Consider the following 13237-nt stretch of genomic DNA (forward strand, 5'->3'; position numbering starts at 1 on the left):
GAAGGGTATAGTTGACTTCTTAACAATAGTTGTTTAGCCCTCTCCATAATCCTCGATACGGCGCTGTAGATCGAATTCCTTAAATCTACCAGACAATTTTAGCAGCTCACCTAGTGCTATGTCTTCCAGGCTGAAAGGAGGCATTTCAGCCATTCTTCCTTCAGTTCCCATCCCCCCAAGGAAAGAGGCTGCATTTGAAAACACACTAAAAGCCAAACAACAGAAAAGAAACTACACTTGGAGAAAAGCTTTCCTTTTCTTTTTGTTGACCGTGAAGTTGGTTGTTGGCACTACCGAATCTGTCCACGTCCAGGGTCAGTGTGTTTGCTGTTCGAAAGTATCTGGGACTTGGAGTCTGAGCACAGATTTCTGCCCTGGTTCCTACCAGCTGTGGGACCTTGGTCAGTCACATATCTGCTCTGCGTACTTCACTGAGTTCTTGTGAGGTCCCGTGGCAATGGAAGCCAAAAGCCTAATGAATCACCCAAGCAAAGCTTTTATCCCCACCCAACACACTATTGACCTGCTTATTTTGTCCGTGTTCTCCCACTGGAATGTAAGCTCTATGTGTGCAAGGTTTTGTTGGTTTTGTTGATGCTGTAGTCACCGCAGATCCTAGAACAAAGCCGGGCAGGGCAGCATCTAGTAGAGGTGTAATATGCATTTTGTAAGACTGTTAATTCTTTTTCTGACAAGAGCAATCAAACTCTGATTCCGCAACTTGAAAAGCATCTGTACTCTTCTCCTAGAACAAGAAGGAGTCAGCAGATCTTGTTCCCCTTGAAAATACTGGCTAATGATCTGTCATCTTGGGAAGTTCCCTGGCCTCTTCTGCCTCTGAAAGAGGCTTTTTCCTTTTAAGAGGAAGCAGGAAGTTAGAATTCTAAGAAATGTGGGTCCGGAGGCCATGACCCAGGCTGCTCAAGACTAAGAAGGTAAAATTCTTAATCAACGGCAAAGCCACGTGGGGCAGTTTTTAGAAGTAATTCCACTGACAACCTACCAGTTTCCCTTGAATCATTTGATTGGCTTTGCTGATGGATCCTACCTGAAGTTAGTGATGATCTCGAGAGAAAAAGGCAGTACCCTGCTAATCTTGCCGGGTGCTGTGAAAAAGGTGAAACAGAGGGCTTTGGTTTCCAATGCGGTGACCAACGTTAGGTTACCCCAGCACTTTCATGAGACCACCAAACAACTCAAGGTCACATCAACTGCCTCCACGTAGATTTCTGAGTGTAAAGCTCTTGGGATCATAAACAAACCAGTGCCGAGAACAGTGACAGGCTTTGCCACATCCCATTCTAATCCAGATGCTGAGTAGTAGATGAATGCTCAACTTTCCACCACCTGGGCACAAGTTTGAAGACACTGATAATTTACAATGTTTACTATGTGCCTCATCTTCATTAGTAATTCCAGATCAAAGATACGATTTTCTCCAGCTGAAAATAATGAATTAGTCAGTTCCTTCTATGCTGTAAGGGTTATTCTAATTTTGTTAGGAAAAAAAATGTGTATAAAGAAAAACACAATTTAAAATAAGGTCTTGAAATTGCTTTAAAGAAAGCTTTATTTACTACATACATCCTAAGAATGTATTGTAAATGAAGCAAGATCTAAATAAACTTAAAAGCTTTTCAAATACAATGCAACTAAAGATAACAACTAAACTGCTAGCATGTTTGAAAACAGAGAACTCGAAAGTTTGGTTTTTTTTTAAACATTTATATAGTTTGTTCTTAACCCTAAAAAAAGTTCACATTTCAAGTTACAAACTTACCTCAGTAGTGTACATATGTGAAATGTTTTTCAAACAACAGGAACAGACAGACCATAGGTAGGTAGGAGGCTCACTGATACTTAACGGGCTATGTCAGCAACACTTACTTTTAAGGTAGTTTGGTAGTTGCCATGTTAAGACACCATTTTTTTCCTTTTTCTTTTTTGCAAATAATCTACAGGCACATGTAAAATACAGTAAGACCCCTGGGTCAGTCTCATCTAGTGAACCTCTGTGATAATGAATCCTTCACTGGAAGGAGAGTAGGAGAGTACTTCTTCCATATAAAGTCAAAGGATGGGGATCTAATCCAGACTGCATTTTGTTGGATTACTCGTAACAACAGATTTGAGTTTGGATGCAGTTTGCTGGGTACAGAATCAGGAACATTGCACAATTACTTTATGTCATTTAAGAACGATGGAAAGGAAGGTTAGGAATGTTTAAAGGCCTTCGCAGGCACTCAATAATTTTATAGAATAGTTAAATAAATATTGCTTATATATAAAAAATTCAACCCACCCTAAGATGAGGGAGAAGAGGGCATTTGGGAATCTCTTAATTTAAAATGGAAAACAAAACTAATACGTTTGCTAAGGGCACTATCCTATTATTAATCCACAATAAGAATGCAGCCATCAGCAAAATTCAGTGAGTAGAAGGTTTGATGGAATCTCCAATATGACATAAAAACACAACTGTGGCCGTGCCATCTATTGCACACCTCACTTCCTTGATAGAACCTTTAAAAAGAAAAATTCCAAGTTGGTGTATTTCCTAAAGTAGATGACAATCTTAACAGTTTACTGTATTTTACATTCACTCTGCTAAACAAAGGCCTTTAACCAGGCACAAAACACTGCAACGATACATTTACTTCCTACGAAAACAAAACTGTTCAATAACATTGAAATAAAATGGTTTCACTTTGCATTCAACTAGGTACCATGAACTTCTGCAACATAAAACAGCTAAAAACAAGGATTAGGAGATATTTACAAACTATCTGTTACTCCTGCAGGTCTCTCCTCCTCCTCCTGGCTGTGCATGCCCCAATTCAGTTCACCTGCCACCTGCATGGCAACGGAGGGAGGCCCTGTTCAAGAAACATAGTATTTCCAACACCGTGACAACCACAGACATTTCGCATGAAACATGGTAAGGCAACTAGAAGCATATCTGCCGACAAGAGTCTTTCAGGGTCTTGTCTACAATAACATTCTCTGTCTCTACAAACTTATACTTCAAAACAAATATAATAACATAAAAGCATTAGGAAAGGAATGAAAGTTGTATATTGGACAATTAAATAGCTATGCAAAGATGTCTTATGCAAACTATTAAAATCTTGTGCTTACACATACTCTGCTATTGAAAATACCTCCCAACCAAACCAAACGCCCCCAAAAAACCAAAAACCCATAACAAAAAACCCCAACAAAAAGAAGTATAAAAGTCATCAATGTTTTCTCTGTCAGAGTAATGCATTTGTCCTAGACTTGCCGAACACGAAGGTGGGTCTGGGAACAGGGGGACAGGGTGGCTAGTGGGTGGGGAGAGAACCTATCTAAGAGCAAAGGCACTTGGAGAAGGAACAGGGACCCAGGGTGATGGTGGCAGGTGAGAGAGCTTTCCAGTGTTTGGACTCAGAAGTGTGACAAGTCTTTCAATGTTGGCTTAAGGAGAGGTCGAGTGTTTAAAAAACAGAACCGTCATGGATAACACATAGTAACACCCGTCAACTTTTAATTCCAGCAGAAATAGAGGTTTCACTCATTTTAAAATTGCACTTTCCAGTATAACTTTTAAAATAATGTTTTATGTAGTATTTTTAAAGCACTATTGTTTGTATCTTTAAATATTGAATATATTTTTCAAAATAGTTCCCTAGCTGCTCAAGTGTGCTTTTTAATATATAGTTGATATATTTACTATTGAAGGTACTACAAAATAGAAATCTCTGGAGTGCAGAAGTTAAGAAAATAACCTTCATACTGAAAATATATCCTTAAAAATACAAAAACGAAAACCTCTATACAAATGTACTACAGCATACAAATTTTTAAGAGATGGTGTTTAAGGCACAAACCATTGCAAGCCTCTTAGAAATGTACAAACACAGGTCTGCTAAATTGAAAACAGTCTTAAAAAAACTAGTGAAAACTTCATATATATAAAATATTCCAGTATGGTATCTGATAACATTCTTCACGTTCGGGTTTCGTGTGTGCTAACCCAACACGTTCTTTCTTCATAAATAGTAAAGTGTTCCTTCAGTGGTCGTGGTGGGTGGATCTCAGTAGGTCTGGTAGACGTCGTGGATGGGCACCTGGATAGCAGCGGCGGGGAAGGCCTGAGGTATGTAGCCTGCGTACCCGCTGTAGACGGCGGCCGCCGCGTTCTTCTGCAGCGTGGCGATCGTAGCTGTGGTCGGAGCAGCAAATGGCACATAACTGGCCCCGTAGATCCCGGCAGCGGGAATTCTCTGAACGTTCGGAGCCACCGTGTACACTGGAGTTATTGGGCGGCCCTGAGGAGGAGGGAGAGAAAGAATCCTTACTGAACATGTGTAGCTACTTATCCATTCATTCATTCATTGATTCATTCAACTCCCAGGAGTCTGGAGGAGAAACAGACAGAGAAACAAAAGTTGCCATTCTTGGGCTTCCCTGGTGGTGCAGTGGTTAAGAATCCGCCTGCCAATGCAGGGGACTCGGGTTCGAGCCCTGGTCTGGGAAGATCCCACATGCCGCAGAGCAACTAAGCCCGTGCGCCACAACTACTGAGCCTGCACTCTAGAGATGGCGAGCCACAACTGCTGAGCCCACGTGCCGCAACTACTGAAGCCCAGGCGCCTAGAGCCCATGCTCCACAAGAGAAGCCACTGCAATGAGAAGCCCACGCACCGCAATTAAGAGTAGCCCCCCGCTCGCCGCAACTAGAGAAAGCCCGCGCGCAGCAACGAAGACCCAACGCAGCCAAAAATAAATAAATAATTTATTTAAAAACAAAACAAAACAAAAGTTGCCATTCTCAGGGCAGAAAGGCAGAGGGGTAGACAAACAGTAACTGTAAGGGAGTGAGGCAGGAGCCATTAAAGTAAGGTGAAGTTGCATCCTCAAGGCTCATTCGAATTCAGCTGGTGACACTGATGGAATTGGAATGCTCTGGGAAAGTTCCAATGCTCTGGAATCTTCTGCCCACCATTCCACACAATCAGCCTATGCCCCAGAGTGAGCTAGAGATGGGAGTTGAGGTCTACCCTTTACTCAGTTGATCTCACTGTAACTAAGAAGAAAAATTTTTCCTGAAATACATGCCAGCTGCCTCAACTCATACTTAACTGAAGAAACATGATGTTTCAAGAACGGAGAGAAAGAAGCATAGTCTGTGACAACTTTACGGAACAAAGTACACAGATCTCCAAAGGGTCAGCTTCTTAAGCTGTGACCTAAAAAGATTGTGACCAGACACAATTTTCAGCAAATGTGATCTCTTCAACCATCTCCCACCTAAGATATGACACCACTATATAAACAAATTGCTGCAGAAGCTTCGAGAAGGAGCCAACTAACTTGAGGAGCCAGAGAAAGCATCTCAGAAGTGGAGACATTTGAGCTGGGTTCTGAAGAATAAGGTGGGACTTCCACATGAGGAGGAAGTGGGGAAAGACAAGCTAACTGAAGCTGCCTCACTGCAGATGCCATGCTGGCTCTGAAAGTCCCTGCTGCTTCCTTCCCTCCATTTGTAAGTGTAACATACCATGTTTTCAGAACAAATGGGAGTATGCAGGGAAGACTGGTTCCGTATTTCCCGAAGTGTTTGCTACGGAGCTCGTTCTCTGAGCTGCTTTATGGAAAAGTAGATAGATGTTTGGTAAAATAAAACACACATTTAACAAAACATCTGGTGCACCTTATGTTTCATAGAATGCCCTCTAGTACGTGCTGCTGTGGTCTCCTTGTCTTAATGTATCTTTAAAATAAACAATTCAGGATATGTGAAATGGAGAATTAGGTTTTAAAAAATTACTTCTTCCTGGATTTTTATAAAGGAATTACTTATCATTCCTCTACAATACCTGCAAATCAGAGTCACAAAATTATGTGCAAAGGAACTTCATAACCTAAGAGTCATTTCTTTCAACTGTAACCAAAATAATAATTATACTAAATGATAACAATAACAGAGAGATTATAGTCTGCTAGGCACTATTCTAAGTGCCTTATTTGTATGATGTTATTTTTCTTTGAAAAATATTTTTTTACCTATTTCTTTTTATTTATAAATTTATTTTTTGTTTATTTTTGGCTGCATTAGGTCTTTGTTGCTGCGCGTGGGCTTCCTCTAGTTGCGGTGAGCGGGGGCTACTCTTCATTGCGGTGCGCAGGCTTCTCATTGCGGTGGCTTCTCTTGCTGCAGAGCACGGGCTCTAGGCACGCAGGTTTCGGTAGTTGTGGCTCACGGGCTCAGCAGTTGTGGCTCGTGGGCTCTAGCGCACAGGCTTAGTAGTTGTGGTGCCCGGGCTTAGTTGCTCCACGGCAATCCTAACCACTTCATCACCAGGGAAGTCCCGGTGACATAGCTTTTAAGCAAGGGGATGTGTGACTCTGGAGCCTGTGCGTTTAGCCTTGCATTATCCTGCCTCCTACAATGCAGTCACAATGAATATCTTATTAGAAACGCTTTACGACCAGGCAGACAATCTTCGGAACTGGGAAGACTGTGGTTTACAGCAAGACAGCAAGCCATCTTTTCCAAATGTGTAGACATCTCTTTAATGACAAATGCACAAAGGGAAGGAATCACAGGGAAGGTGACATCTGAGAAAAACCTTTCCATGTGCTACAGTGCAGCCCAACACCTGGGCTCAGGTGAGCGCAATGGGGTTGGGCTGAGCATAGGGAGTTGGGGAGGGGGAGAGAAAAAGGCCTCAAATTTTGCTCCTCTCAAAAAACGAACGGTTATCTTTGCTCTACCTATACCACCGACTTGTTGTGAAGACTGAGAACACTTTGAGAAATCAACGTGAAAAAATGATCGTCTATACCTGCAAGTTTTTTTTTTAATTGCTTGCAAAGGCTATATGAAACTTTGGATATAAAATGGCTAAACAGGAACATCCCTGAGCACCTGCAAAACAGAGGAAGAAGATTGAAGGTGTTCCCCAAGAAGGTTCTGGAAGCTATGCTGGGAACTGATTTCCAGTGTTGCTCTACTCCAAAAAGGTTTCTATTTACTGATCCGTGGAGCTTAAAATGCTCCTTGGGAACTTCCCTGGTGGCACAGTGGTTAGGATTCTGTGCTCCCAGGGCAGGGGGCCTGGGTTTGATCCCTGGTCAGGGAACTAGATCCCACATGCATGCTGCAACTAAGAGTTTGCATGCCGCAACTAAGGAGCCCGCCAGCCGCAACTAAGATCCAGGGCAACCAAATAAATAAATGAATAAATATTAAAAAAAAAAAAAAAGCTCCTCCCTCTGCTGCAATTTGGCAGAGAACACAGAGGCGGCAGAGAACACAGAGGCGGCAGAGGACTGAACATGTCAGAGAACCCAGGTCAGTGAACTCGAGGCAGGACACAGAGTACTTAGACCTGAGCGAGAGTGGCAGGGCCACACACACTCAAAGAAGCCATTCCCACGTTACAAAGGAAGTAGCTCCTGGCATTCTGCAGAATATACTGGAGAAGGAAACAATCTCCACAGGAATGAACTGCTAATGACAGCACACTGAACAGATTCCCAAACCACAACTTCGTGTAAAGACCCCACGGCAGCATCCAGTGCAGACTGACATAAGATAGAAACAGTCTGCATTCCAGAATGTGATCATGAAGCCTGGAACTTGGGGTCCACCAGAACTGTGACCATGCAGCAAAGACGAAAGTTCACGAGTTTCTTAGTAAAGAGGAATTACAAATTATTAGCAGAATTCCACAAAGTAATGCCTGTAGGTTACTGTATATATTTATAGTCAGGCCACAGGAATAACTACTTTCTGAGTCATTTCCAACCTATGCCTTTTTTTGGCTTTTTGCAGTTAAAGAATACTTGACGATATATTGATAAATAAACTTCACATGGCCTGACCCTTTCTGAAGAGTGCAGTCAAGACTGGGGCTCAGGGCTTCCCTGGTGGCGCAGTGGTTGGGAGTCCGCCTGCCGATGCAGGGGACGCGGGTTCATGCCCTGGTCCGGGAAGATCCCACATGCCGCGGAGCGGCTAGGCCCGTGAGCCATGGCCGCTGAGCCTGTGCGTCCAGAGCCTGTGCTCCACAACGGGAGAGGCCACACAGTAAGAGGCCCGCGTACCGCAAAAAAAAAAAAAAAAAAAAAAAAAGACGGGGGCTCAGAGTGGGCAACAGCAAGCAAACAGCAGGCTACTGTGAGAGTTCACAGTCTGGCTCTGTTTCGGCATCACTGAGGAGCTGGGACAAAATATGGATTCTAGAACCCCAGCCCAGTTCTGCTGAACTGGAATCTTCTGGGCTTTGAATCTAAGAATCTCTGTTCTATCAATATAAACATGTCCCCTGGATAATTCTTACTCAATTAGATAAAAGACATCCCCGGCCTGAGTTTTTAATATGCTTGTTGATTGATAAGGTAGTTGAGATTCACTGCCTCACAAAGGAGAGCTTCAACGAGATTATTTTTCTCTCTGGATGAATGATATATCACGTATTCCCTGTGTGCTACACATTGCAGATACAAAGCAATATAAGACGTAACTCTTGTTCTGGAAGAACTTCGTTTTAATTGGGGAGATAGAACACACTGGCAGTCAAATGCCAAGTAATACTGTAGGTAATGAGAAGTATGGGAGACATGATTTCCAAGGTGAGATGTGGATGGGAAAGATTCTAGAGAAGAAACCACAGAGAGGTTTCTGAGTAAGCAGAGGTGGGGAAGGAGGATGGAATAGTAAGACTGGATTGGGAGGAGATATGGGAATAGTTGGATATGGTTTTAAGAGAGGAGTAAAGGCAGATTCTGTAAAGTTTCATGTATCTTTAGCTCTATAGATATTTCTCTAGACATTTCTCTCTCTACAGCCACACGTATATATATGTATACATGTATACATATGTATCTACTGATACAGAGAGAGGGAGGGAGGGAGTGAGGGAGCAGCAGAACTTTAAATAACTCTTCACTGAACTATAATCTGGAATGGGAAAACGTGAACTATCTCCTGGGATTTTGTGTGTCAGCTCCTTAACAATAAGAACATGAGTTAAAAATTATCCAGTATCATAAAAAAAAATAGTATGTATAATATTATGACACTGAAAAATTACACATGCCATTTCTGCATATTGCTTCCCATCTTTAATACAGTGACGATATTGGGGTAGTACAATTATTACTAAAATTTTTTCTGTCCTGCCATGATTTATCTTACAAAATTTGTCTGTCATCCAGTCCCATAGTTCTAACAGAGAGCTAGGCACACAGTAAATTCTCCTGTGGAGTATTAAATGAATCCACGACACATGAGGCCTCACACAAACGCAACAACCGCAGTAAGAACCCTACCTGGAAAGGTGGTGGCGTAGACACGGCAGGGATGACGGCGGCGGCCGCGGCTGCGGCGGCGCTGGCTGGGTCTGGCTGCACAGCGATGGGGCTGATCATGTGCTCCATTGTGTGGATTTTACCATCTTCAATCATTTTAGGAGCCGGAGCTGCCTGAAACATGGAATACTGGGCCCCGATGGCAGGGATGGCCACTGCAAGAGAAGTAAGAAGGAAACACAGGTCAGTCATCCAGTCACTGAAGGAGGTCCATCACTTTCTCAATATTTTTAAAAACCAAGTTTAGCAGCCAAGGGCTCTCCCTGCTAACTAATGCTCCCTCAGTACAGGTGCTACCCAAGAGGAAGAGAGAGGAGGTGGCAGGTACCCCTCCTCCCCTTGACTTGACTTTCAAAAGGAAACACATGGGTACCAATGGGGTCTCCCCACAGATCATCAGGGAAGGAAAGCTTAGAGTTAGGTTTCTGCACCTACATTTCCTACTGCTTCTAACAGAAAATCGCATTTTGACTCTTACTCTTGAGGTTCTACAGAGCAAGAAAGGGCCTTCTAATTCTGAGAAAACAGTCTCAGAATAAGAAGTGAGAGCAGAGGCTTGAGGCCCAAGAGTGTGAGAAGGAGACTGCTGGTTCCTTATCACTCATCTAATTCGTTACCAGACCCTCTGCCCTTTTCACTTTCACCACGTTTTAAAAAGCTGGTGCTGTTGAGGGTTTCATTTTGAGAACTCAGAGGTCTGTGTACATCCTCCCCACCCCACATTTCAGATTTCAATATTACTGACTCAAGGAAAAATACATAATAAAAAATGGAAAATTCCCTAATTTTCTAATGGCCAGTCATAATAGCAAAGCAGTAGAGTGACTGCTTTTTTTGGTGGTACCTGCCAATTCAAAGACATGTTTCTGTGAGTCAAGTCCAAAGGGCTCATTTCAACCAGAGATTCAAACAGACAGCAGTTATTGAATGTCAATGTATGATAAGGAGAGGTAAAAAGAAAAAAAAATACTAGCCCTGATGTGGGGGAGTTTGCGTGAGTGTGTGGTATGTGTGTGTTGCAAGGAAGAGCAAGAATATTGAAATGCATACACAAAGTAACCTTTCACTTATGTTTCTTCTCCAACTGTAAGTAATTTCTTCTAATAAAAGCTGACGATATAAGGTAAAGAGAAATGACTGTGGGCTAAACAATGATACAGCCATTCAATAAAATATACCTAAAATCTTTTTTTTTTTTTTTTTTTTTGCGGTACGCGGGCTTCTCACTGCTGTGGCCTCTCCCGTTGCAGAGCACAGGCTCCGGACACACAGGCTCAGTGGCCATGGCTCACGGGCGCAGCCGCTCCACGGCATGTGGGATCTTCCTGGACCGGGGCACGAATCTGTGTCCCCTGCATCGGCAGGTGGACTCTCAACCACTGCGCCACCAGGGAAGCCCAAAATATACCTAAAAGCTTAACCAAATCTTTTACCTGCCTTTCCATCCATGTGATCTTGTGCCCAAATACTTCACTACTGCCCTGGTGTTCCTCCTAAAATACATAGTTCTAATTTTCTGGATTAATCAGAAATAGAGGTCATGGGGATAGGGCCCAGAAAGGGTTATAAGTTTGAGCTATATTTGAGTTGTACTAAGCAACTCTGGATTATTCTGGCTGTCAGCTACTACATGCCCCAGAACACAACTATATGCTTAAAGGTTGTTTAAGAGTTCTTTTCTCTAGTTAAGTCTTAAGCTAATGCCAACAGGAGTCCCTTTCCCAACAAGTAGAAGTGACAAGTCTTGTATCCAGGCTCTGCTTTATGGAATTACAGGGAGAAACAGGATCTGTTTTACACTGCTTAAAGCACCAATGGCATTTATAAGGAAATCCAGTCTAAGGAGTCACTTACCTGCAGAAATTGCAGTATTTTTTCACAGGCATTTAAAAAAAAAAAAAAAAATCACCGGATTACTTCAAAAGGAAGCTCTACTGGGAAAATGCTTTGTAAGCTCTGTGTGGCCAATGCCAACCTACGCTCCACCCGCACAGCTCCCTTGAGTCTGTTTCAGCCAGGAGAAGGAGTGCAGACCTCAGCCAACAGAAAGTCAGAGAGGCTGAGCTTCCAAGTGAGGATGTTCTCAAAGAGTTCTTCAATCTACCTTCCATGAGACCTGGAAAAGGTCTGGAGGAGGATCAGGGAAGAATCTCCCATGTGTGGGCTTGTGTGGTGTGTGTAAATAGGGAGTCTGTGCTATGTTCACACTGTGGAGTTAAATAAAGCTCCTTGCAGGTTAGGATCAGAAAGACCTGTTTCACATTAGGCCAACGAGCACTAACAATGTTGGAAAACTGGTTTGTGGGGCCTGGTTTGTGGAGGGTGGAAGCAAAGTTCAAGGTCCCTGGCTTGAATTACTTGAGTGCCCCTACCCCCAATCTACGGATCCAGCAAAAGGCGGAAATAGAGCTGGAAATCAGCCGCAAAAACTTTCACTGCTGCTCCCAGGCATTCTGGTTTGTTAAGACCATGACAAGAGACAGCAGTGTTATTTGCTCCTGAAGGGGAATTTTCTACCCTTCCCAGCAACTCTCAGAACTAGCAAAGAAATGCGCCTTCTGGCTTCCGATGCATGTGGTAGAAATAGGCTTGAGTAAGGAGAAGAAAGTTTTTAGCTGGTAGAAGACACAGAAGAGACTCGTGTTCTTCTATCTCTGCACACCCCATCCCAATCTGCCTAGTTGAGAATCTGCCTAATTGAAAAAAAGCCTAACAACTGGTGATGCCCATTTGAAAAACCCACTAACGGAAAGTTTGACTGGAACGTGGTCAAAACTAGACACTAGACTATCTCCCTAAGTTCTAGATAAGAAGGCCCAGGAGGCCACATTCCTTGCCTAATCTTCGGTTGCCTTTGAGAAGAGGAACCCATATGCAGATAAAAGTACCCAAGGAAGTCACTTCAAAGGGAGGGCTGGGGTTCAGACTGAAAAGATCCATTCTCACGCCAGTTTATACTGACCTGTACCAGGTTTAATGGCAACTGGATTGACGGCAGAGATTTCCAAATTCGGTACAAGTTCATATCCTTTTTCTTGTTGTTTTCCTTTTCCTTCATGATATCGGCTATATATACCACGGCCAGCAGAATATCCCCCAAGGTAGGAACCCCTGGGCCCTGGGGCTCTGTTGCCAGCTGCACCTCGACCCCGGCCTCTTATGCTGCCTGCTTATAATAACAACACAAAACATGATGAGCTACCAATAGCAACAGTACAGGAGGCGGACCTTAGCTCAAGGTTCCTGGCACTTAGGTGTTTGCGCTGGCTCTAAGCTGCAGGTGGCTACACCTCTGCCCTTCAATGAGCCGGAAGATGCTTCACACCTTCTGTTCCAGCCTAGGTGCACCCTAAAATGTCTGCTTAATGCAAGAGATGAACTTGAAGGGTGAGTTCCTAGGACTGCAACTGCAACTCCAATAAATAAACATGTTCACAGACTGTAACAAAGTTAGTTGTGGAAGGGGAACTGCTAGTCACCTTTCTCATTTTATGCGTGAGAAAACAAGCCTCGGGAGGTTAGAGGGGCTGACTTAAGTCACAGAAGCAGTTAATCAGAGAACAGGACCCAGAGGCTAAGCATTCTGCTTCCCAGTGTAATGCCTGGTTTCATTACAGGCTAGCCAGTGACTACAAACAACAAAACAACCCCAACAAAAAACCCAACGACAACACTGTGCCCCCTAATCCCCAACATTCTAAAGATTTCATTTCACACGTAGTTTTTAACCTAAGAGCCCAGAGCCTTGCGGACTAGCCCCACAGTAGGTAGGCCCTGGAAAGGCTGAGCGCAGGAAGAGCTTGCATGCGCCCATGATTCTACCACTCATCCCACACATACTAACGATCTGCATTTCTCTCAGTGCTGTAGAAGTGCA

The 13237-nt window shown here is 43.4% G+C and overlaps 1 protein-coding gene across 3 annotated transcripts in view; it reads right to left on the minus strand.

Moving 5' to 3' along the window:
- Positions 1 to 1539: 1539 nt before the first annotated feature.
- RBM47 (RNA binding motif protein 47) overlaps positions 1540 to 13237 on the minus strand; it is a 163735-nt gene continuing 152037 nt past the window's right edge. Inside the window, exons 5-7 of one of the 3 annotated variants that reach the window (XM_019928291.3) lie at positions 12323 to 12526; positions 9322 to 9515; positions 1540 to 4310 (exon numbers count right to left, since the gene is read on the minus strand). In XM_019928291.3, the coding sequence (XP_019783850.1) occupies positions 4077 to 4310; positions 9322 to 9515; positions 12323 to 12526 (632 nt within the window). In that variant the 3' untranslated portion in view covers positions 1540 to 4076. Of the gene's footprint in view, positions 4311 to 9321; positions 9516 to 12322; positions 12530 to 13237 lie in introns of all 3 variants that reach the window. The other 2 variants (XM_019928290.3, XM_019928292.3) reach the window with 2 other exon arrangements.

Source organism: Tursiops truncatus, chromosome 5 (assembly GCF_011762595.2).
Source record: "Tursiops truncatus isolate mTurTru1 chromosome 5, mTurTru1.mat.Y, whole genome shotgun sequence".
Classification (NCBI taxonomy): domain Eukaryota; kingdom Metazoa; phylum Chordata; class Mammalia; order Artiodactyla; family Delphinidae; genus Tursiops; species Tursiops truncatus.